Source organism: Cyprinodon variegatus, unplaced genomic scaffold (assembly GCF_000732505.1).
Source record: "Cyprinodon variegatus isolate N-32 unplaced genomic scaffold, C_variegatus-1.0 Scaffold1581, whole genome shotgun sequence".
NCBI lineage: Eukaryota > Metazoa > Chordata > Actinopteri > Cyprinodontiformes > Cyprinodontidae > Cyprinodon > Cyprinodon variegatus.
This window is the reverse complement of record NW_015152034.1, coordinates 6,200-32,413: the sequence shown is the minus strand read 5'-3', so window position 1 is coordinate 32,413 and position 26,214 is coordinate 6,200. Positions and strand designations below refer to the sequence as shown.

The following is a 26,214-nucleotide window of genomic DNA, read 5'->3' as shown; positions in this document are numbered from 1 at the left end:
CATTACCAGAGGAGAGACAAATGCACAGCTCTGGAAGGAGATGGAGAAGGGAAGGAAGGTATCACACAGAGGTTTGAAGAGCCTAGGTTTACAAAGCAGCATTTTATTATTAATTTGCCTGTTAGATTTAGCAGTAACATAAAGCGATCTTCCTGAGCTTTTCATTTGAAGATTTTCAGTTCTGGTGAGCATTCTCTTTGAACCACATTTACAATCAGGCATAAATGAATGAATGTACCTTAAACAGCGTTACACCTGATAAATATACAGTTAGTCTGCAGATCAGGTTGAGCGTGGCGGAGTCTGTTCTCCAGTTGTCATAGTAACATATGTTTTCCAAAGCAGGTATTTCAGACTCATTAAAGTCAGACATTGCTACTTCCAGAACAGACAGAGCAAGATTTATTGTATAAAAAGTGAAATTAACTGATAACTTGACTCCAAACTTTTTCAAATGGAGGGAAGGAAAAAGGGATGAAGGAAAAAAAGGAGTCTGAGTTGTTATGACAAATATTTGTCTCTGTTTATTTTTGAAGCAAAGCATCATAAAATCCTAATTTGATTGACATTCACTGAAAATTAAAATATTTATAAAAAGGGCTGAAACATTTATGCTGGACTCCCCTCATACCCCCCGACTACTCCTTTATTCTCCTAGCCTCTGGTCCCGAACATCCAGACTGTTTAACTGTTGACAGGTTTTATGTGTGTGTATACTGCTGACCTTCTTTGAAACTTTATTTTATTGAGAACCATGATCCATGGAGACGGTATCTCCGAGAACGCTGTGGGTGTATAATACAAGTGATAGTAAATGAGCTAAACTAAAATGTTGAAACGTTTTACGAAGTTATACAATGTTGTATACTGCTTATAATTTTTGACAGGTTTGTTAGTGCAGTGATTATCTGTTTAGCCATTTAATTCCTAGCATATCGTTACTATAAAGGGAAGTCAAAGTATTTTACTGCTAAAAACCATAAAAGTATAACAGAAATATTAAATAATTGGCCATTTAGAAATCTGCTTTCCTGACACAGTATCAATGGCATAAAACAGCTCTCTAAAAGAGCACAACTGTAATGAGAGGTTTATCTGCAGTCTGAAACTATTTCTGTAAATGAAACAATTTTTAGAAAACTCTTATTCTTTAAATTGGGGCATGTTGGATGAATGTGTGGTCGATAGTTGGCAACAGAATTAAGTATCTCTGTTCGGCAGAAAATGTTGGAGAGATTTGTTTAGTTAAAGAAGGTTGATACCGCTTAATGCCACAGCTTTTAGATATATTTCTGACATACAGTAGTCAACAGCCAGACCATTGATGTGATGATGGGGGTGTTTTGAAATGCATTTTGTTGTGGTTTATCCTCTTTATATCCTCTCATCAGACCACTGCAACTCTTGCTTGTGATTCGCTTGAGCTTCTGTCCATCTCAAATTAGTGCGATTCTGTAGAAAGCAAGCTTTCAAAAAAATGTATGAAGCTCCCTGATTGGACAAACAGTTATTTAGATATACCAGTGCATCCTCATGCATTTGTTTCAACATAGTTTTGTATTTAAAGTCTGTAATTACAGTAATTACAATAAAGATTGCTAAAAAAAAAAAAAAAAAAAAAAGTCTTTTTTGGGAGGAGCACTGTGTTTTTTTTTTATAACCACATAAATAAATGCAATTTGAATTTTAACTTTCGAAATAAATTCTAACTTTTACATACTGTGCTGAATTGTTCCAAAATGGTACAGTAGGAGTACACCTGGATTTTTTTTATTCCAATCTAGACATCCATAACTTCTCATTTACTTGTTGGATGGACACTAAACTAACTACACATGTAACAAAGATGTTGTATTTGTAGTTTGTTGTGTTTATTTCCTTAATTGGAGGAAAAGTAAAAAGTTTTTTATGTAAGCGTATTTTTTTTCGGCATTTAAATCTAATTTTCTTAACAATTTGCTTTGAAATTTTTACTTCCACTTCACCCTCCAGGACCTTTATATCAGTTGATAACAAGATCAGCAGTTTAGGCGGTGTTCAATTTGAGAAATGCATTTTAAAGTGTGAGTAAGCCTTTTTTTGGAAAGTAGACCTGCAGACCTTAGAATAATCCTTTTTTGCCACACTTAATCATTCAACACTAAAAGAAAAATCCCAGATTGTTAGGGTTGCAAACTACCAGCCTCGGACTTCATTTGTTCTGAGTTTTTGCAGCTTACAGGTTAAACACTACATTCATTTTCAACCAACTCCTAATTGATCTTTAGACATTGGTAACTCTATGTTTTTTTTCATCATGGAATAATGCAGAAGTTTGGTATTAAACATGAAACATCATAATTCTTTTGCAGCTTTTCAGCTGTGGATGGGGCTTCCTTGTGTTTATTTTCTTGTGCTTTTATTTGAACACCAAAAATCTCGTAATGACCCAATGTTCTGCTCTGTAACGATGGGTGAGATGCCAGAGAGAGGAGCAAAATAAAAAACCTTGTTTGAGGTGCCAGGAGATATTTGTTACAGCATCAACAAGCCTTGATTCCAGCTCATAGTCAGGTTGATCCCATTGCTTTCATTTTTTCCCCCTTTCTTGTTGTTCATCTTTCCTCTACTAACTAATGTGTTATTCCAAACCTGCTGACAGAGGCAGCCTGTAATGACTTTAATATTATATACGCTCCAAATGAGGGGAAATGAATTGTGCTGAATCTCATCTTTCTTCCACTTTTCTATTCTCCCCGTCGCTTCCCTCTTGTTCCATTGTCATGTGTCCGTCAGGCGCTGCCGTCGCATTATAAATTTATTTAATATTCTTTGCATATGAGGAGAGGTAGCAGGAAGCTAATTAAAATTTAATGGAATGCACTCCACAGAGGCACGTTCACGCACATATACACAGAGGCTGATTACTAAATCAGAACTCTTATAGATGTGGATGTGTGGAGGACGCAGGTGAAAATTGGCAAAAATGACTGTGTGGTTTTTATGTGTGGGTGAAGGAGGAGTGTGCACAGAGGGAGGCTGAGGGCTGCAAAGACTCTAAAGAGGAGGGCAATCAAAACAATTCACTGCGGTGCTGTTTGAAAAATAAGGCTTGTTTCATTAACCAGTTGCTACTCTACCAAAGGGAAAAGGATGTGTGTGTGGTATGCTGTGTGTAAGCCACAAGGGCTGCTTTCTAGATGGTGGGGAGCAGAGAGATTTTAATCTTATTAACAGCCTTTCCCTGTTCGGCAAATAGCTTTCCAACTGCTTGGGTAATGAACTGTTTGAAAGTGTTTTCGGCACATGCTAACATACATCACTCAGACACATTGATAGATGGAGTAACATGCACAGAGAAACATACGTTTTGCTTTCTAGACTAGCTTCCCCCTCCTCTATTGCCAGCAGTCCTCACGGCTTGGACACCTACAGTATACAACAGACTGCTGATTGTTTAGCGATGTCATTAGGTCGTGCAAAAGAGCTGCAACAAACACGGAGCCTTTAGTCGCCCTGTTTCAGTTGGAAATAAGCATAAGTAGATCCTTTTCCAGCGCAAGAAGATAATTTTATGATTAGACTAAAAAGTAGCTATTCACCAGAAGCTTTTATTCTTTATACCCCATATTGTGTAGCAGAATTGTAGCAAGGCATCCATGTGTTGAACAGCAAAGCAGACCCAGATCATCACACTATCACCACTGTGTTTAACTGGAAGATGTTTTCTATTAAATTTACTTCCAGTCAATCATGTGTGGGTAAAACATTTTTTTTTGACTGTAATACAATTTACAAAGTTTTGATTTCATCTGCTTTCTATACTTCTCTGTGATGCTAGCCATAGACATCGCACTACAGCAACCGATGCAGTGCATTTTATCAACAAGTCATAAATACTTTTATTATTAAGGAAGACTTCTTCATTAGATAAACAAAATATCGTCCATTGGTCAAAACATGGTTTTGCAAGGTGTGCAAATAAAAATTTTAAGTTCTTAATATTTGGCCAGCATAATTGTGGTGCCAAATATTGCTGACAACCAATACAAGGACTAAAAAAAAGCAGAAGGCACTGGGAATTATGGTTTAGGTGATTTTTTTTAGCAAATTGAAAAGGAGAATTTGTTCTATTTCTGCAATGGTACGTTTTGCCTACAAACTCATGTAAATCATTTATAATGAACATCAACATAAAACGAAACAATTTAGGTTTACGGTGCTTTTAATGTCATCCTGGTTTCTTTTGTGATCACCTGGAAAACTAATTAAAGCATTCCTGGACTGATAATGAGAAGTCAGTGACTCCTGGGAAAGTTTACTACTTTGAGATCCTACAAACTGTGGTACTATGAAAAATCATTCTGCCAGGGAAGTTCTGTTGAATACAAACACAGAACATATGTACAACAAATTGTGCAAGTTGGCAATTTTTACAGATATATAGTTAAAGTTTCCACTTCAGAATCTCTGAATATATATATATATATATATATATATATATATATATATATATATATATATATATATATATATATATAAAATATATAAATCTTTTGGATGCTGCTGGAGTGCTTGAGTATATCTTTGAGTTATACAGACAAAATCTTAAGTTTATGATTCATTTTATTGTTTGACGAGACCCCTTATCGTTGCTGTCTTGTCTCATCCTAAGTTAGTGAGTCTGCTATACTCAATCATTTTAACAGCTTTTTTCATCAAATGAATTCAAGGATGGAAAACTAAAAAGGCCTTGAAGGAGAATAAGGAGCAGGATGGAGGGTGAGGCAGAATGCAAATGCTTTCAGGATCAAGGGCATCACTTGTCAAGGGAAGGCCAAAAACAGATATTATGCACCTCTGTTCCTCGTTTATCTCAGAAGGGATATACCATTTATTTTATCACTTTGCTTGATTCATAACTTAGAATTTGTTTTTTGTTTTGTTTTGTTTTGCAGTGATGAATATAGGAAGTGTTAGCACAGAAAAGATAGAGGTATAAGAAAAGCTCATTCTTTTCTTAGTCTAATTGAATTTCATATGAATAAGTTGTCATACTGTATGCAACACCAGAGAGCCAATCTTTTCCCCTTCCAAAATGCATCGCATAAACAATTTGGAAAATGTTCATTTTTATATTTTCCTTTCATTAAAAACATCTTAAAAAGATAAAAGCCGTTTTTTAAATAATTTTTATTATGAAAATTTCCTCTGATAATTTTTTCAGCTCCTCTCTGCCTTAGAAAAGCAGCAGGAGTCGCTGTTGTTAGGTGACCAACACCTGTCCTTGGCCAAGGTTGGTAGTTTATTCTAATAAAGGAAGTTTCTTCTAAAGGATAAAAGCTCTGCAGAAAATTTAGCTGCAGCTCTCACTGCCATTATTTACACAAACAACACTTTAACTCCCCTTATTGCTTATTGATTTTCCTATTGCTAAGACAAAGAGAATAATTAACTTGTTTCCACTGGATATGGATTAAAACAAATTGTCATGCAATAATATTTACTGCTGGAAACACAAACTTTGTGTTTTATCATAATTCTGTGTGACAGACCTAAACCCACCAAATAAGTAAATAGTCCATTTGTACAGTTTCATTCATGTAAAAATCTAGATCTTATGTTTGCACAGTATATTTTAGAGAACATTAATAAATAATCCCACCACATAAGGATAAATATATATAGTTAAACCACATTCTAAGCTCTGAATTTGTCCTGGAGCTTCCATCAAAACACTACAACCAATCTGAAAACCAAGACAAGGTAGTCCACCTAATTTAACAGTTCTGACAAGAAGAGCATAAATCAGAGAAAAAGACCCTCATTAACTCTGGAGGAGCTGCAGAGATCCACAGCTCAGGTGACAGATTTTGACAAGATGACTAACAGTCATGTACTGTATGGAAGATGCCTTGAGAGGTGCTGTCTAAAGTGTGTCACAAGCCTTATAGGGGACCAAGCCAATTTTTATTTGGTCTTCATAGCATTTTTTCCACCATGCCCTTTAGGTCAAATCTCTGCATGTGAAAATAATAAGCGACACACACAGCTCACGTTCGCTTTCATTTGATAGCGATACTTTACATTGGATAACGTCAGGTTTTACGCCACTTATTACGGCAAACCGCATAACAGACCAACATGCCTGCTGCTCGTCCTACTCTGTACGATTCAGACTCCTCTGCTGGTATTTCAGATGCCAGGTTTTCAGAGCGCTTGGCAGAGTTTTATGAACTAACAAAGGAAGACTTGGAGGGGGAAAAAACATGTTTTTTAATACAAATATTGCTCGTCGGGACTTAACAAACAAGTCAGTATATCAGCCATGTCAACTTAAGTTTGAAAGCGACACATCGAATTTAAGCATCCGAGCTATTTCGGGAAATATCTGCTACTGGATGAGGAACGTCAGAAATAAATTTTGATACAGATCATTTCATCTGGATTTCATCTGGATTTACCTGTCAGTTTCTGAAGTTCTGTGGAATCTGGCTAAATAACGGCTTCACTGCACAAACTATACTTTGACTGCATCAAGTATGCATCAAGTTTACATTTCTTTTCATATACAATGATCACACATTAAAAGAGTGAAATATTAAGTTATAGTGTGGCTTAATTTATCAAATGAACTTGAACTAGTTCATTTCCAGGTTTGTGAACTTGGTTCATATTTGAAAAGGTAAACTATGAATGCATCATTTTTAGTTGTGTCAGCTGAACTTTGGGCTAGTTCATTTTAACTATGAACTGATCCAACATTGACCACCTCACATTACCACCCCCTTCCTGGAACACAGTGGTGACAGTTTCGTGCTGTGGGAGCCTTTTTTCAGTGGAAACAGAGGAACTAATCTAAACATTCAACCAGAGCTACAGATCTATGGGTTGAAACAAAAGCAGAAAAAGGCAGAGGTAAATTCCATTGGGAATCAAGTCAAAACTTAACAGTTGATGATAGCTTTAGATTCTGTACTGTTATTTATCAAAGCTGGTTTGCAAAAATTGAGTCTCTGTAGATGTAAATCTGATATATATTCCAAAAGACATGCAGCTATCATTGCAGCACAAGCTGATGCTATAAGACATTTGCTGAGTGGGGTTGGAAAGAAATGCCACATATCTCCCATCAACATTTCTCAAAGGAATTTAAAACCAATGCGTCACTCTCCAGTTTTAACAAGTTTGAAGGTTTATATGCTGTAAAAGGTGAGCTAACTATAAATGTTTGCTGTGCTCTAAATTCCTTCTGTTGTCCTCCTTTTCAAGTTTGCTTCTGCAGCTACACTACAGAAGCCTAACATTTAGGCCTTAAGGCCACAAAATGCTAAAATCTATTTTTGTGTTTTCCTGCCTGAGCTTCCTCCTTTACTCACTCCAGAGTAGTCCTACACAGGAACACGCATTTACTTTCCAAGGTCTTTGACCCGTTTTGCCCCGAAGCGAAAAAGCTCTGAGATCTCCCACTGCATTACTTTACCTTGACTTGTCTGTCTTTTCTAAGGAGTGCGTATTTCTCCCTACGGTGGGTTTTGTGTATTGATCAGTAAATATCTAATCCATCAATAACAATTTTAGGGAATAAAATGTAAAAAAAAAAAAAAAAATCCACCTTGAAGAATCCTGTAATAAGCTACTATGTGTCAGTGTAGAAAACAAATCCTGTTTTTAAAACAGTTAATTGAATTTCTGCAGAGGTGTGCTGCTGTTTTATCATTATGTGCTAAATGTGTTCTTTTGAATGGTTCATTGAGGCATTTGGTGCCGATTGAATGTGCTGCTTATTCCCGATTCTGCCTATCTGCAGTATTTTAGAAGAGCAGTCCTGGTTATTATATTTTCCCCTTTACCTTCAGCTCCCAGCAGCAGCATTCTTTGGTCCTTGATGTCTGCTTTTAAAAAAACGAAGCTTGACAGCAACAGCGGTTAGTCTGGCTTTTGTGTTTGTTGCCTCTTTCTCTTTGATACAGGACAGACAGACGTATATTAAGCGCCTCCGCTTTTTGACGTTTTTGTTCATCTCCTCCTCCCTGCATTCTCCTTTAACATCACTCGCCGTGTCCCTTCCCTTATTTTTTATTCATCCCTAACCTGTCACTGTTTTCTCTCCCTCCTTGCAGGCAGTACTATGAGATGCTGTACAACACTCCAGATGAGTTGCTGAACCTGGTGGTGGACCAGGGCGTTCGCTACACAGAGCTGGAGTACATCAACGCCCTCTCTCTTCTCCATCGCAGTCAGACGGGTGTAGGGGACATGAGCACCCAAAACACCCGTCTCCAGAGGCTGAAGGAGATCATCTGCGAGCAGGCCGCCATCAAACAGGCCACTAAGGACAAAAAGATCACTACGGTGTAGCAATAAAACAGAGGATTACCCGGCCTGACATTTTCTGTTCCAATGTTTTGTTACTGATGCATTAAATCTCTCATAGATTGTGTCAGACTTGAGATTGTAAGAGTTTGTTTTAAAGTGCATCCTTTGTCTTTTTTGCCTGATGTGATGAAAGGGGTTGTAGTTGAGAGCTGACACAGATATACATCTTTCCTCCTGAAATGGAGATCATATTTAAGCTTATGCCGCACTGACTCACTATAATTGGGAAGTTTGGTGACAGCCAACACAACTGCAAACTTTGCAAGTCTAGTCTCTCTATCAAGTATCATCCATTGTCAGTTTCCTCTTTTTTAAAAGACATAATAAATCCTTGCCGCATTCCGAACCTCCTAACAACACTCAGCTCTCCACAACAACAGCTCCAGTTAAAACGACACCATCTTGGACATTCACCTGAACTCCGGCCCTATCTCGTCTCATTTTCCTATTAGAGCCCAAACCGGTGCTCTCAATTACACCTCCATCTCTCCTCTCCCGCCAGCCCCTCTGGGCTCACTGATGCTGTCTGCAATAACAGATGCCAGATTAGACTGTCTGAATGAGGCCACATCCTCCGCCTGCTGCCAATTTAGTTTGGTCCCGAAAGAGTTCCCCAGCCGAGAATTGTATCATATCTGCAGTTGTCAAAAACTGTGTACTGGTCTGCCTTTTTTTAAGTTTCAGAAGTTAACTTGTGCAGCTGGAGCAGAGTAGATTGCAACTTTTTTTTTTTATAAATAATATTGTTTGGATATAGTATACCAGAGATAGAATGTCTTGCAAAATGATTAGCGTCCTTTAAACTTTTCCACCTTTTGTCACGTTACAATCTCAATTTTAATGCATTTTGTCAGCGATTCTAAATATTTTAACATTGTTTCTTGCAAAATAACTTCAATAGAGCGATTTCTGACCAAATACAGCCCTGCTGCGTGATTCTGCCACCTCTATGCTTCATGGTTGTCTTGGTGATTTGTCATGGATTTGTTTTTCTTTCTTTTTAACCTTAGATTAACTGTTGCATGCAGCAAAGAAAGCTATATTTTGGTCTATGGGCAGAACACCTCCTCTTTTATATATATTTTTTATTATCTTTTTTTTTTCTTGGCACATATTTAATAAACAATATTAAGCATGTCAACAGATTCTACCTCCTGATCTCAGGATTGCTGCATCTTCTCCAAAGTTACATAATAACCTGATAAAATAAAACAAAATTTGCGGTTGTAACATGAGATTATGGGATGAAAAGTTTAATGGGTGTAATTATTTTTCACTTTATATGCAGATGTTTTTAAATGCATCCTCTGCAGTCCTATTATAAAGGGATATGGCTTTCTCTTTAAATCACTAAAAATAAACCAAACACTATAGACAAGAGAGAAGATCCCAAGTTGTTTCCCCACCCTGTTTTCTGTTCATTAACTTGGCAAAGAAGTATTTAACGAGTGTAGGAGAGAGAAATGGGAGCCTTGTCAATACGGCGGTCCCACCACAGGTCTACTTGAAGCCCACAGAGCAATCCATCATAGTGACACACAGTCTGGAATCGATGGGGAAACAACGATGGAGCTGCTGAGTGGTTCGCCTACTCCTCTGTAATGCACACTTGGTGCAAAATTCAAGATGTGCTCATTCATTTGTTCACTCCAGAGCTGGTGCTGAAAGGTTATACAAAAGGGAATTTTAATACAATGTTCCCCAACTGTGTCATGCTTCTTATGTAGGCTATTAGACCTCCATCACACTGGATGGCTGATCTTTTCGTCATGCTTATTCCTTTTTGTTTTTTTTTGTTTTTTTACACTATGTTGTGCATCGCATATTTTCCTTACAATGCACTCTAGTTTTGCACATTTATTGAATCTTATTAAATGATTTTTACACATATTCTGTTCTTTTTTCCTTAAAAATAATCTCAGATTAGTCTGCTTGAAACAAACCCTTTGTGATTTGTCAGTGCGTATGGTAATAAATATCTGAATTCTTCTGTATTTTGTGTATTTTTTGTGCATTATATTTTCCACTGATGCTTTTCAAGAACTGCCTGTCACACACAGAAATTGATAAGTATATGTAGTAGTTGAGTTGTTTTTCATCCTACAGTATATCTGGAACCTGTCTGTTATGCGTCTCTAAAGCTTGAGGAGCTTAGGAGTGACATATTGGGAAAATTAAACACACGGCATAGCATACCACCTGAAGGCCTCAGTAGTTGGCATAAATCCACACAGTGAACTGTTCTTGGCACCGTATGATATTTACCAATTATGAATGTCCCCAGAGCTCTGTTGATTACTGTAACTACATTTTGATGCAAAGTCAATTAGTAGCAAAAGCACAATCCAGCACTTATGCTCAAACATTAATTTACCCATCTATTAAGATATTTTTTTTTGAACATTCTATATATATATAGATGCAATTTAATCAGCTGTTTTCATTGATTGTCAAGTTAATTAAGGCCTGAACTTTTACTATGCCTCTCAGAGAGCTAAATATGCTTTGATATGATCCATTCCCTTAGCCTTCTGCTGTGGTGTTGGAAGGCGATCTTCCAACCAAAAATAAGTCCTATTTTTTTAGCTTTTATTAGAATATTTTCCATGACATGTTGTTCAGCTTGTTCTGCCACCAATACTTCTGGCTAGCTTTAATTGGAATGCCTTAGAGCGGTAACTCCCAACATGGGGAACTTGTACTCCTAGTGGCCCGGGAGTATATTGCAAGAGTTACATGAAAATATTTTATTAGGTAGTAAAATAAAATAGGGCTAGGATCTTTTTTGCTTTCTGAGGACCTAATTGAAAAATTAAGCAAGCTTTTTTTCAACCAAAAAGTAAGAGAAACAGACTGGATGTAGAGAACAGCCTTGGATCAGCTGGCTTTCACACTGATCTATTGGAGCTCATCAAAGCACATCAGGTGATGAAAACAAATAAAACTAATTAAGTCAGTCTGACTATAATTTTTGTTCTGTATTTTGTTCCCAAATTCATTAAGATTTAATGTGATTATAGGAGGTACTCAGAGGAGTTCCAGTTTTATAAATAAAGGTTTAATTTGATTTTATTTTGTATTTATTTTGATTCATTACTAACTTCCAGGCAACATATTTATGTTTTATTTGAAATGGAAAGAATAAAATGCCTAAGAATTAAATGCTCAAATTAAAAGATTTAGTAAAATAGTTTTTATTTTATAATCAGTTACTGTATGTTACAGAAGAGGATAGGGCCACTGAAAAAATAAAAAAGTTAAGTGATTTTGAAATTTTATTTCAGTATAATATGAGAAAAAAAAGTCCGAATTCTGAGATTAAAGTCTAAATTCTGAGAAAAAAAGTCAGAATTCCGAGATTAAAGTCGGAATTCTGACTTTTTTCCCCATATTAAACTGAAATAAAATTTCAAAATCAGTTATCTTTTTTATTTTTTCAGTGGCCCTAATCCTCCGTATGTTCCTACTGCATGTTGCATTCACAAATAGCTTCGCACTGTGGTGAAAAAAGAACTACAAATCCTAGAATGCAGTGTACCTGGTACCCTGTTGCCATGGTTTCCAAACGAAGCCAGTTCACCTGGAGATAAGCTAAGTTGCTAGCTAGAAAGGAAAAAAAAAAAAAAAATAGGTTCTTTGTTTTCAGCAAAATAAACTGAGCACTCAATGGAGAACAGATTAGAGAACCGAATTTCACCTACGCCGTCGGTCATACCTATTAATGGTTCATTGAACGCAGCACAGGCTGTAAATGACGAGGAGCTAAAAGAAAGCAACGAAATTAAGGTATAAAAGTCTACTTTAGATTTACTTGTATGATTATTGGATATATTTTGATTTTATTTTAGTACATATTGTTTTGTTTTCATAACATTAGCCAAGCTTATATATGAATTAAACGCAAAGACCTTGTTATGTTATTTATATTCACTCTGCAACTAAACTTAAGAAAAGTGAATAATCTTGGTTCAAACTGAATATTTAGGAAAACTCAAGTATTTCTCTTTTTAACCTTGACCTTATGACGTAATTATTACAATATCTGAAACTGTCTTAATATTAAACAAACATAAAAAAATTTGTACATAAAAAAGCAAGTTTAAATCTTAAAAAATAATAATTAAACCAAGAAATGTGCCTATTAAGAAACATCTTAAATCATAATACCAGTGGTAATTTTAGATTAAATTTTTTTGAAGGGGAATCAGTTTTTGTTTGTTTGTTTTTTTCTCATGGGGAAACAAAAACAAAAGAATAACACACACCCCAAAAAACAAACAAACAGGGAAGCACTGCATCATTTCGTTTATGAAGTGAGCAACAAAGCCCAGGTTGCAGACCCCTGATCTAACTCATAAAAACTGATCTGATTTTAATACGACCAAAGCTTAAAGCTGACTGCAGTTTCTAAATAGATCTTAAAATTTACTGTAAAGGACACATTTTCAATTGGTCTAAGGGTCAAATCAGTTTGTCTTCTCCATCAGTGCATACAGTAATCATCATGAGAAACTTATTCAGTATTACGTTGCAAAAAATATTCAAAAAGTATAATTTCCTAAATAAATGTATTTGCCCTTAATTTGAGCAGGTAAATAAAATTATCTGCTAAAGGAATGAGTATTTATGCCCCCAAAAATAAGATGATTAGATTTTAAAACTCCATTTACTCATTTGAAATAAGTTGGTGAAGTTTTTTTTTCTTATTATTTTAAATATAAATTATCTTAAACCATTGGCAAATTGTCTAAATTACTAATTAAAATCAAGCAAAAAATAAAGTTATTTTAGTCAACTTACCCATATCTTAATTTTTCCATTGCATGCTTTCAATACAGGGGCACTAACAGGGGCCAGGACCAGTTCTGCAGGGCAACTGGTCCCTTTTGGCCCTCTTTCTAGAATTGCCAATAAAAAATACTAAGGTAGTAATCGTAATTTTGAACAAATATAAGAATAATGCTCTTCAATAAATATTCCAGTAATGATAATTTAAACTGTATATATTTATTGTCAATATATGTTTATATACTTTTTTTTTATATAAAAAGAACATCCACTTTGATCAACATGAGTAAATTAAGGCATGGTGTAAACACAAACACATATGACAGGTTGATGGTAGAGAGAAGGACAGGTGACAGGCAATAGAAGGAAAGACTTCCATTACTGCCTTCAAACACATCTCTAATATTTTTTAAGAACTTCTCTTTCAGGAATCACTGCAAGGCTTTAAGCAGGACTTTCTATTTGAGCCATTATTACATGTTGTAGTTCTTTTTACCTCTGTGGAATCTATTATTTAACTTCAGTAATAACTTTTAATGTAAATCTTCCAAGTGTCTAACTAATATGAAGCCTAACTACATGACTATTCCTCTCAATGTTTGTCGATCTTACTATAGGATGGTGTTTTAACAGAAGAGATGGTTTCAGAAGGTCTATCCCATTTTGGAAGAGATGTGACTGGGCAGCAGCATGTTCCATGCAGCCTATCCCTACCTGTGAGACATCAATTCGTTGACATTATTTTTTCATTTTTGATGTACATGATGTCTTGGAGTAAAGTATTATTTCCCCTTCTCTTCTTGCTGCTTTCTATATGTTTATTTTTTATGTGTTTTTTATATCATGCAGGTCTTCATTTGTTTGCCTAACTTTAAATTGATCTTTCATTTATATCAAATTAAAACATATATTATTGGGCTCTGTTTTTTTTTTTAAATGCTACATTCATATTTGCAAATAACTAAGAAAAAATGCTAATGTTTTAGAGGGAAAAATAGTAAAAACAACAATGCTAAAAATAAAATGTGAGGGATAGCAGCTTGGCCCTATTGAAGAAAATGATCCCCATAGCATAATGCTGCCTCCCCCATGTTTCACCACCTGGGTGAGTGGTCCTCGATCACATACAGCACAATATTAGTTTTTCCAAGCAGAAATATTTTCAGTTTCTTTGTTCTTACTTTTTAACCATTAACACAGATTTTTGCAGAGCACAAGTAATTGTCATCCTGTCACCAAAATTCTGGCTGTATAAACATTTAAAGCAAATGTGTTGTGAAATTTGATGTGTGCCAAGATATTAATAATGATCAGTGTTTGTTTTTTTCAAAGGTTGAAATTGTATTTTATAGCCATAACTGTTTTGGAACAGCTCATCATGTTCATTCATTTGTTTTGTGGCCTTTATACAGATCATTACATACAGGTTGACTTATTTTTTCTTTTACCACATTTTCCAGATTGTAAGTTGCAAACAGCCTATAAAAACAATGAAATATTTTCATTCCAATTCGCAATTAGGTTTAAATAGTTTTGATCTATAAAATCCCTAAAGGATGCAAAGATTTTGTTTTTTAATTTAAGCAGAATGAATACTTTTTCAAAGCAGAAACTACCAATAGTTTTCCATCTTTAATTGGAGTTGTTGGTAGGCAGTGGCACCATGCTTGTTAATTTGGAAGTTTATTGTTTAAACCTTGATATTGAATGATTATCCATAAGTGTGTTATTTTCTCCTGTAGAGTCTTGATCTCAGAGACATATCTGTGTTATGCAACTATGTCCATCTTCAAAAGTTAGAGCTGCCACACAACAGCATAAAAGGTAACATCTGTAATGTTTTCATATCCTTCTGTTAAGCAGTACATCGAGTATTAAGTCTACAATCCTGTAACATTTCCTACTGGAACAATTTATTGATGTAATATCTAAATGACTCGCACTAATTTGAAGAAATTCTCTGATAACTTCTAGATATATCCTGTTTGACCTACATGCCCCACCTTGTCATCTTGGATGTGTCTTACAATGAAATCTCCAACTTCTTTGAATTCCAGCCCCTCCGGTACCTGCAGGTACAGGACCTTGAGCTGACAGGATAAGACAACCATTGATTGGTGGCTTGGGCCTCGTTTTCTAGGACTATTCCCTTATGATAGGCCAGGATTACCATAGCCCATCTGTAGTCTCTCAGAATTTAGCTTACAAGGCATTAACTGTCCTTCAGTGGCAGTTGACTTTAGCAAAAATATTCTTCACACGCTGCTCTATCATTTCAGAATTTCCTGAGTATGTTGTACTTTCAGAGTTTTGGTAATGTTTGTTTGAAGTCGGCTGTTTCCTTCTTTCTGCCAGGTGGCCAATTTCTCCCATAACCACATCACAGACATTAAGGATCTGGCAGGTTTTTTGTGCCTACGTAAGCTGAATCTCGACTGTATCCTTGCCTTCATTTACTTTGATGAATGTGGACCTTTACTGCATGGTTAGATCTCAGGTTGTTGAATTTCCTTGGCAAACTTTCATTTTAAGCTTTTTCATCAAAGAAAAGACAAATTGAGAGATATAAACAAGGTGATATACTGTTTACCTGCACTGATAGCCTGCATAAAGATTATATTCTAATTAAAAACAAATAAATTATTTGATAGACTGATAAAAAATACATGTATCCTTATGAATCAATATAAACTCATGTTTTATTTGGTATTGAGATAAAAATAAAACATCTTCGAGTGATGAAACACATGTGAAACCTGCGTGAAAGTTTGCATTCTGTTACAAATTTACTTTAATTTACTATTTTAGAAAAGAATCTTGAATCTGAAATGCTGGGGAGGAAGCATGATGTTCTGGGGCTGCTTTAGCTTTAATGACCTGGAGTTTTACAGGAAGTGAAATGTGGCTTCTAGCAGCAAATCCTGCAGGAGAATGTCCGAGCAAGTTCTGTAGCAATCTAATCACCCAAAGTAAAGCAGCAAGTCGGCCTGTAAATAGAGACAAAAATTAACAACTGAAGAAAAGTAGCTGTTGCCTTGCCAATGTCCTGAATTAAATCCAGTTTAGGTACAGTGGAATGACCTTTAGCACGCCGTTCGTGTTTGAACACCCCCCCAATTCTGCTAAGTTTTTTGTTTTATTAAAATATTTTGTCTGATTCACATAAATATTAAAGTATGATAAGATAGGAACAACTGGTAAGGGAATAAAAAAATACTCTGTTGCTATTGCTGATTGACATCCTTTCTTAAAGCACAAGCAGTCATTATCTGTCCCTCCCTCTATCGGATTTATCCATAACAAGTTCATGTTTATCCGTAATGTGTTTTTCTTAATAATCATATCCTCAGACAACTGCCTCTCTGAAATCAGTGGTATTGAACAATGTGTGATGCTCACCCATCTCAGCCTGGCTTTCAACAAAATCAAAAAAATCAGCAGCCTGGGCAGGCTGCCTCTCACACATCTCTGCCTGGTAAGGAGTTTATTTGCTGTTTATGTGGCATTAAGAAGCTAAAATACAACTGAGGTTTTAAGAGTTTACATTGTTGTTTAGATTTTAGTTTATAAGGATAATTTCTAATCAAACAGAAATGTTTGCCTGCTGTTGCAAATGTTTCTGAATGCTTACATTATACAATACAATGTTGATGTCTCACCTTCTTCTGTTCTTTGCTGTTCCTCATCTGGACTCTCAGGTTTTTGCCACATTTGAAGATTTAACCACATGGTCCTCTTACATCCAAAGATCTCCTTATGGCCACACAACAGGCTTTTTTTCTGTCTGTTTTTTTTTTGTGTATTTTCTATGTGCCATGTGTTTTCTCATCATCAGCATCTATTGGTTTGGCTTCATCTGCCCCCTTCTGGAGCTTCCTTTTGGGAGCAGCTGCTGGTCTCTGCCTGAACCTGGACCAAATTCAGCCTGCACACCTGCCCTTATCCATCCAGCATACATTTAATCCTGTTTCTGACCCCCTCCTCTTCCCATGCGCCCTCCTAAAACAGCATGGCATTGTCAGCCAGCCTGTTTCCCAGCACATCACAGTGCCGACCAAGAGCTTCCAGGGACCGCATGGTCAACCCCCCCTGCTGACAGCAACCCTCTGTCTGGCAGGATACTTGGCAAGAGCAGGCCACGGTGTGGCCAGACAGTTAGATAACAACTTTTGTCAGTGGACTGGACAGAGAATCAGGCTGACAAGACTATTGTGCCCAGGTCTTGTGCTTGGGTTGGTTGGCGTGCTGTGCTAGCCCCTCAACAGCTGTTTAGCTGTCAGTCCTTCCTTGTCAGACTGTTGCAGAGAGCCAGATCTGCCACTCAGCTCAGTAATGAGGGTACAGGCACTGTGTAGAGAATTCCTAATAACTATTGAGAGTTAAAGGATAAAATGATTTGTTGCACATTAATTAATGTCATACATGTTTCTCCTTTTATTAGAGGGGAAACCAGCTCAGGGCTGTTGACGGATTGGAGAACTTAGATAAGCTGCAGGTTCTTGATTTGTCTATGAATAAAATCACCAGGCTTTCAGGCCTCCAGAACCTCAGCTGTCTGAGCTCCATCAACCTGGAGAAAAACAAGGTACTTTTAGTGACAAAGACACAAAGGCTTTTTGCTTTGCTACTCTTTTCTTTAAGTCAACACAAATGTAAGCTGCTAATATTTGCTGGTTAATAACTTGGGGTATATGCTTATGTACATCCATCATAGGTAGATAAATGGTTGGATATTTTCATGGTCATTTATTCTAATCTATTCTGAATTTATATGTAAATCTGAAATAAAATGTCCAACTTAATGTTATTGCTTTAAGCAACAACATTTAACCCTACTGCAGCTAAAATAATATAATGTACCTTTCTAAGTAAACACAAATCCATCATGGTAATATTAGCTTAGAGTTTGTTTCTGTACATCCAGCCCACAGTCATTTTTACCCTAAAAAAATGAGACTGCACTCTACTAGTTCATGTGCTTTCACTGTTTGTGTTTTTTTTTTTACAAGCAAAAGGTATCACCAATGAGCTACATTTATCTTTTTTAATAAGCATAGAAAAAGTGTATTTTTTAGCCAGCTGACCAATAACACAGCTATATGTAAGTCTGCTTTACTTTGTTCAGCTATGCTTTATGCAGCCAGGAAGAGTAGTCCTAGGAATATCCTTTAACAGATTTTAAAACTAAACCATTAGTGATTTTGAAGAGATAAAAACTAGTTATTGATCTCATTACGAAACATTAAAAAATACTAAATGTGTTTAATTTAAGCAGCGTAGAAATCCATTAAAAGTTGTTACATGTAACATTTATTTTTTGAGTTTATATAACCAAAAAAGTCTATTTTTTCTTCAGATTTTTAACATTTCAGATTTAAAACATGTCATTGGTCTGCCACTGCTGACGAATATCAACCTGCTGGACAACCCTGTGCAGGTAAATAGGATAGGTCTTCACCACCCTTGTTAATTGTTTAATTTATCTTAGTTCCTAGAAAATCACCTTAACCTTGCAGATGAAATGTTATTTATTGATTGATTTTGTTTTTTGTATCTTTCTTTTGTAAATCTGCATAAATTATTAGGAGCAGCCTGACTTCAGACTGAGAGTCATCTCCCTCCAGCAGCAATTGACAATATTAGACCAGGAGCCAGTCAGTGTCAAAGAAAAGGTCTGAGCCTATGTGCATAACTAATGTTAGGTTTTTATGTTAAGTGTTAATGTAGTACAAGTAATATGAGTCTTCACCTCTAGGTGTCTTCAGTGAACATGTTTGACCCTTCTATGGATGTAGTAGCAGCAGAAGATCACAGGACGCACTTAGTTTATCAGATGGGACAGCCACAGGTCCTCTACTATAGGTTTGTACCAACATTCACTCTAATTCTGCTAGAAGTTTTTTTTATTTTTTTTTTATAATCAGTTTATTTAAATGTTACTTTAAAATCAACTGATTACAAAATTTTTGCAAGATAAGATAGCATTTTTATTTAGTTAAAAAGCCAATTTGATTTTATATAACAGACATTTTTTTAAAAGACATACACAGATAGTTATTTTCATAAATGTAGCACCAAATTCTCCGCAGGTATTGTTTTTTATCTACTTTGCTCTACTTAAAAGAATAAGAAAAATTCATGCTAATAAAAATCTTCAGTGATTTCATTACTGTGTTTTAGAGTTTAACTCTTGTGTCTTGTAACAGGAATCATGTTAAATTATGCATGTTAGATGGAAGTAAATGTAGAACGTGGAGTTTTGTTCGATTTCATTGCAGTAACTCACCTGCTTCAGAGTCCCCTGACCTAATGCTGGTGCTGACGGGCCCTGAAGGATGTGGTAAAGAAGTGCTGGTTCGCAGACTCTGTCAGGAGTTTGGTGAATACTTTGGTGTTGGGTCAGTCTAATACAGCTGCATGTATATTTAATGATGTATGAAGTAAATCAGCTTAAATATTCCCTTTATATGGCAATCAATCTAGGAGTGTGGTCTTTAAAACCTAAAATATTAATGCTTTTTGCTTACATAGGTCACATCACCTTAAGTCAAGCTTGAATTCTCCAAAACAAGTTAAGGATACACCTTAGCTTGTGGGTCAATTACTTCCAGGTGTCAATCAACCTAACCTTGATGCAGTGGAATAAAAAAAACTCTGTACCTTCCTGCTGGTCTATGCATGCATGCACCAATCCAAATTTTTGAGTAGTAAAACTATGTAGAATAACTTCTCATAAATACCTTGGTTTTCACTTGGATAACAAACTAGACTAGAGACACAACTGTCTAAAAGAAGGGAGAGCAGACTGTGCTTCCTGAGGAAGCTTGGGTCCTTCAGCGTTTGCAGCAATATTCTACATAACTTCTATAAGTCTGTTGAGTCTGTTGTGGAAAAGGTGATCTCTTCCTCAATCCTCTACTGGGGTAACAGTATTACTGTAGCCCTAATGACTTAAAAAAAACTCAAGCTAATTAAGGCCAGATTTGTTCTAGGAACTCCTCTAGAACCTCAGGAGATTATTTCACAAAGAAGAGTTCTTCATAAAGTGAAGAAAAGTATGGACAACAGTTAGCATCCTCTTCAGAAGATTTTTAAACAACAGAGTGACTTCAGTAAGAAGCTTCTCAAGATCTGGTGCAAGACAGACCACTACAGAAGATCCTTCCTGCCCTCAGCTTCAACAATTACCACACCCGATTAAAAAACAACATATGAGTTACTGCAACATTTCATTTTTCTTTGGGATTTGGTGCCCTTACACATTTGGCTTTGAAGTATTTTTGAAATGAATTTAATTTAGCAATAAAATCTGTTTTGCCTAGGAATCAATATCGAGGTTATGTGCAATGGCAGATAACCTCAATGTCAGTGGCAGAAATCAAGCTTGTTATTCCACCTTTAAAAAATAGTGCTTTCCTTCCTTACAGATCTATGTTTTGTTTTTGTTTTTTTGTTGATTTCTTTTATGCTTAAATGTTTTAGATGGCTAAACAAATATGCCATTTTGATTTTAGGCTAAAATAACCCAGGAAGTTCGAAAAATGACGATTTTATTCTTAAATTGAAAACAATATCCAGACCAACCAGACTCAATAGGGAAATACTGATGCTCCCTTTGTTAAATAATAAATCAACTGTTTAAGCACATTTTTTTGGCTAAGTTTTAAGAGGACCTGACAGACCTGTGAAATTAATTACCTTTTAAAATAAGACCTGCCAAACTAAAGTAGCTTAAATATCTTATCAAGCAACATCAAACCCAAAAAACAGATTGGAAAGAAAATTAATAGAGTTCTCTCAGTTAAAGAGGGTCATATAAGCATATTTGGAACAACTTCTAACAGAGGCATTATGAGGCATCTTAGAAAATACCATCATATTAATAAACATGGTAGTAGTATTAAGGTAGCAGCTGAATCTGATGCACGAGGAAATCCAGAAATAGAATGTCCAGCCATCCATGTCTTTCTCTGATATGAAAATGTGTATGTGAGCTGAAACATGTTAATGTGACAGAAAAGGAAAAACAGAAGAAGGGTCTGGGGGAAATATGCTTTCACATCACTGTATTGATAGAATTCAAGTAGCTTACTTGAGAATGAACTTGATATTTCACAGAATCTGTCACACTACACGGAAACCCTACATTGGAGAGGAGAATGGGATTGACTACCATTTTGTCAGTGAAGAGGACTTTCAGAGCTTGGTTCATATGGTGAGTCGATCAGAAATTTTCTCCTGTTTTTGTGACAAACTCAATTTCAAGATTTTTACACTTTTTGACTTCATACATGTACATTGAAAGTGTCATATATCACAAATATATATTCGTTCTTTCCTGCCTGGATTCAATCAAAATACTAGTGATGTTATGTGATGAGCCGACGCTTCAAGCTGCGTGTGTTGAGTATAGTGGAGGGAGCGTTTCCACAAAGCATGTATCGAGGAGCCAAAATCAATGACTTCCAAAGCTTTGCTACCATCAACCGGCATTTAAACCATATGATTTAAACAGCCCCAGTGTTCAGTCAAGATGTAGGAGTTTATAGATGAGTTGCAGTCAGCTGGATAGAGGTTGGATATATTCTAAGAATAGATTGGTTGGAAAAACAATCAATCTGGTTAATTTTGGTTAAATTAAACTATATAAAGATCAAGACTAAACAATATAACTGGCCAATCCATTGGTTTCTTTTGTATTATTAGTATTCAGTAGTTTTACTTTCAGTAATTATACAGGCATCTGCTGTAGAAGTTTGCCTTACTGTCCAAGGTTTAGTGGTTCAAGACCTGATTTTCTCTTTTGAAAGCAAAATACAAAATACAACCAGTATTTTGGTCAAAGTGACCAATTTCTATCGGTTTGCCCTTTTACAGATATCGATTGGGTAAAAACACCACCAAATTGGATTGGTTGTTTTAACCAAAAGATTTGTGGGAAACATAACTTCCAACCAGATCAAAACCAAAAACTTAGGAAAAACTATTATCTTTTTTAATAAAAATGAGTAACAACTTTAATTTTGCTCATCATTGCCCAAGCTGTAAAAGCACTTTCACTGTCTGCTTGAGCTTATGCCACTAAAATGAAAGAAAAACAGTATACCTTAATAAATTGTTCTTTTCTAAGAAATTTTACACACAAAAAATGTACAAAATATTTTATTATACACACCAATCATGTACAATTTCAAAGGAACTTAATAAAAAAAAAAAAAAACAAACAAGGAAAACAATTGCAAACATCACAGATTATGTTGCTAACTATAGTTATAAAGTCTGCCAGTAGGCGGTGACATGTTCACATGAAGCTTCATGAAATGTGGAGTTCGTTGAAGCAATTTCCCAAAACGGTTCAATTCCACATGAGGCTTCATTCCACAATCATCACAAAATACACATTTAGGTTTTTTATTAACTGTATTTTTATGTACTTTATTAAACTCACATAATTCACTTTTTCAAATGAGCTGTGAGGTCAGCTTGTATTGCCTGACATGTGGCAGTGGTTTGCCATCGCTCCATCTGTAACTTTTCTCCACACATAATCTGGATTTACAGCTGGTGGAAGAGGCCAATTGTGTCCTTGGATCATGGACACATTTGTTTTCTATCTGCACTCTCTTGTCAAGTCAGCTGTTATGTAAGGTCGATGGAGGATAATTTATAGATCACTGGGTGTCAGTGATTTACACAGGAATGGCTTTGAAGCAGGTATTGATGCCTTTTGTCTACTTCAGCACCGGAAAACTTAACAATCTACCCCTCCCCTGTTTGATTCCCTACTTTACTTTTATTCCTCCATTCTTGTCTTGCCAGCCTTTTGGTTCAGTGCTGTCATGTTTGAAATTTCTTAATCTTCAGATTCTTTCTTTTTCTCATTTTTATGGAGCAAACATGGATGATGTTCTGGTCTGATGGTTTTACCACATGCAAAACACTGTTTAGTTTTTTTAATATTTAATCTGAAATTAGAGTTCACCTAATAGAAACAATTTGTCCAGTTTGTACCACTACCATTTAATTTATTTGAAGTAGAAGCATGGTTATATCCAAACATTGATAAAATACCTGTATATACCTGTATAAACTCTTTCATTTCTTAAACTTGAATTGTGTCTGAGCTCAGCTGCTTGGCTGAGTTTCTCTCCTAGATTAAGCCACTAATGTAAGTAATACTTCCATCCTTTTTTATTTCTCTTTTCTTACAAAGCCCTCCTGGATCAGTGCTTTTGTGTTTTTTTTGCCTCTATGATCTTCTCTTTAACTAGTTTGCCAGTGCTGGCAGATTTTTACCAATTTTAAAGACTAGACTAAACTTGTCTGCGTTGTTTAATAACGTAGATCAAGAAAATGTGTGTTATTTACTGGGAGTATGGGTGTGTGACTGGATTAGATTGTCTGTTCTTTGTGAAGTGCCTTGAGATGCCATGTGTTGTAAATTGCTCCTATGATTAGAAAAAGGAGTTAAAAGAGGTCTTTGTGGAGCAGTTTGTAAGATGCCAAAAAAAAGTTTCCATAACCCCCCAAAATGTAATCGAGAGACCCACACAGCAAAAAATAAATGATTTTTTATGTTAACACTAAATTAAATTGTTTTCTTTTCCAGATATTAGGCAAAAAATGGGGTCACAAAACTTAATATTTATCTTATCATATTTATATTTAAGTAAAGTAGTTAAATGGTCTTTCTCTTCACTCAACCAAACTGACATTTTGTGGCTTTAATAAAAAGGCTAAAATGACCTTCCTAAGCTCACAGTTGTTTGATGCTTCCTGAAGGTGAGGAATTTTGCAGCCCTACTAAAAAAGCCACCATAAAAGTCAAAAGGTTACTACCTAAGAGACAAAACAAAGAGGTTTTTGCCCCTACTACCAGGTCAAAAGTTCATTTTCCAGGTGGGCAAATAGCTTCAGGTTGTTAAGCCTGACCTAACATGCTGGGGATGTCTGTATTTATGTTTACTCTTTTATGCTAGATTTTTTCCGTATGATAAAACTTAAGTTATATGAAAGTGTTTATGTACTTAAAATTAGGGCTGTGCATTCATCCAAATTTTAAGAATTGAATCGATTCCTATTCTTAAGTTTTAGAATCCATTCAATCTTATCCGGTGGGATCTTAAATTTGATTCCTCGTGTTAAAAATATTTTTTTGGCCGTTATCTGAATCATATGAATGTGTAGTTATGCATTATATTTATACTAGTATTATATTAAAGGTATAGTGAAGGATTTTCTTTTTCCAGGTGGATCATCAAAATAAGTGGTCCTCCTAATTGTCAATCATTCTGGTAATATGTGCTCGTCCCCATTTTCACTTACTGGTGGTGAAAAAGTTGCAAATCTTCTTTTGAAAGTAAGATTGTATCAGACAAACTTTCAAACAGAGCGTGCAGAAGGAGAAATGGGCTTGTGCACGCTCTTTGAACGTGTTTTAATGGCCATTACCTCTCGGGAGCGGGTCTAGGGTTGTGCATGTGTATTTTTCTTAAAAATGGTAAGGGTGGGCCTTTAACATTCAGTCGAGAATGAATGAAGTCACTGGCAGCTGAAAGGACAGTGGAAAATCCATTTTCTGAAAATCTGTCTTAAAGAATTAATATGAAAAATTAATATGAAATTGATACAGAATTGGAAAACATATATTTTTAACACAGCTATACTTAAAATTGTCGTTTTTCTTCCTCTCTGTTTTCTTACACAAGGGTAAGTTTATCCAAACTATGCAGTATAACGGTCATATGTTTGGCCTCACAAGAGAAGCTATTGAGGAAGTAGTGGAAGATGGACTGGTTTGCTGTGTACACATGGAGCTGGAGGTACCTGTGTGAAACTTATATATAAAGCTAAAATTATGTTTTATGTATTCTGCATTTACTAATAAAAGAGTAACTCAAAATTGTAAGAGACTCATTTTTTTTCAGGGTGTTTTAAGTCTAAAGAAGACCTACTTTGAGCCTCGATACATCCTGCTCATACCCACCCAGATGGAGAAATTCATAAGCCACTTGAAAAGCCTCAAACTCCACCCCCCAGCACAGATTGATTTTGCATTAAAACGTGTGGCTCTGTACATAAACACCAGTGAACAACGTCCAGGATTCTTCAATAACATCATCCCATGTGGTAAAAAGGACATTTTTTGATTGAAGTTTTAATTTCATAAATTATTATCATTGCATTTTATTTGTTCCCTGTTTTCCTTTTATTGTAAACAAAGCATATTTTCATAATCTTTAATATCTTTTCAATCCACATTTAACTGCAGGATCAGTGTGTTTAACTTTCCTCTTGATAGCACTTTGACTATTAGCTGTTTTCTTAATGAGATGAACAAACAGCGAGCAGGAAACATTCATCACTTTTATGCACTGCTTGCAAGCTCCTCATTACACCAAGGTCAAAATCTCCATATCTTTGATTCATTGCTCTTTGAGGTTGGATACGCTGGCTGTGTTGAGGACCAGGCTTCCTCATGTGTGTTTATTTATGTCTGTATTTATTAAGATGATTGGGAAGAAGCTTACCAGACCTTGCAGCAAGTGGTGAAGGACTACCTGTTAGCTGAAAAGGAAGAGGAGGAAGGAAAGACCAACAGTGGATTCTTCTCTGTCAGCAGCAGTACAGGTGTTACTCCTTTTACTTTTTCATATCTCATTCATTTAACAATTTTTGTAATATTGTCTCTCATAATATCTAGAGTTTGACATCATAGGTCAATTGCATTAAATAGGCACAATACTGACACTGCTTTTTTAAATTTAAATCTGTTATTTTTAACATGACAGTTGTCAAATAAAGTCTTTAGTGTCATGGGTTAGTGAAAATACTACACTTAACCCCACAATGTTTTAAGAATGGTTAGAAGGAACCCATTTTTGTCTGCTGTGTCCACAAACTCTCACTGAGTGCCTGCAGCAGATCCCTGTTCAGAAGAACTGACATTAGGTTTAAATTGGAGGATTTTTTTTTTTTTTTACCACACGAAGTTTCAGGAAATTGTTTCATGAAAGTGAAGGGTAAATTTATATGTCAACACTTTGTTGTGTTTTGTTTTTAAAGTGT

The 26,214-nt window shown here is 35.7% G+C and overlaps 2 protein-coding genes across 2 annotated transcripts in view; both read left to right on the top strand.

Moving 5' to 3' along the window:
* The window catches only part of LOC107103977 (exocyst complex component 4-like), a 61,105-nt gene extending 50,765 nt beyond the window's left edge, over nucleotides 1–10,340 (top strand). Inside the window, exon 9 of the mRNA XM_015403855.1 lies at nucleotides 8,103–10,340. Within this exon, the coding sequence (XP_015259341.1) occupies nucleotides 8,103–8,340 (238 nt within the window). The 3' untranslated portion in view covers nucleotides 8,341–10,340. The remainder of the gene's footprint in view (nucleotides 1–8,102) is intronic.
* A 1,675-nt stretch (nucleotides 10,341–12,015) lies between these two features.
* Nucleotides 12,016–25,776, top strand: LOC107103976 (leucine-rich repeat and guanylate kinase domain-containing protein-like; the record flags this gene model as incomplete). The annotated part of the gene is made up of 15 exons (XM_015403854.1): nucleotides 12,016–12,144; nucleotides 13,764–13,862; nucleotides 14,889–14,970; nucleotides 15,121–15,221; nucleotides 15,502–15,583; nucleotides 16,497–16,621; nucleotides 17,588–17,731; nucleotides 18,503–18,583; nucleotides 18,732–18,818; nucleotides 18,902–19,008; nucleotides 19,425–19,544; nucleotides 21,265–21,361; nucleotides 24,855–24,968; nucleotides 25,074–25,275; nucleotides 25,657–25,776. Coding segments are annotated over exons 1-15 (1,681 nt in total), but the record flags the coding sequence as incomplete, so codon positions are not given.
* Nucleotides 25,777–26,214: the final 438 nt, after the last annotated feature.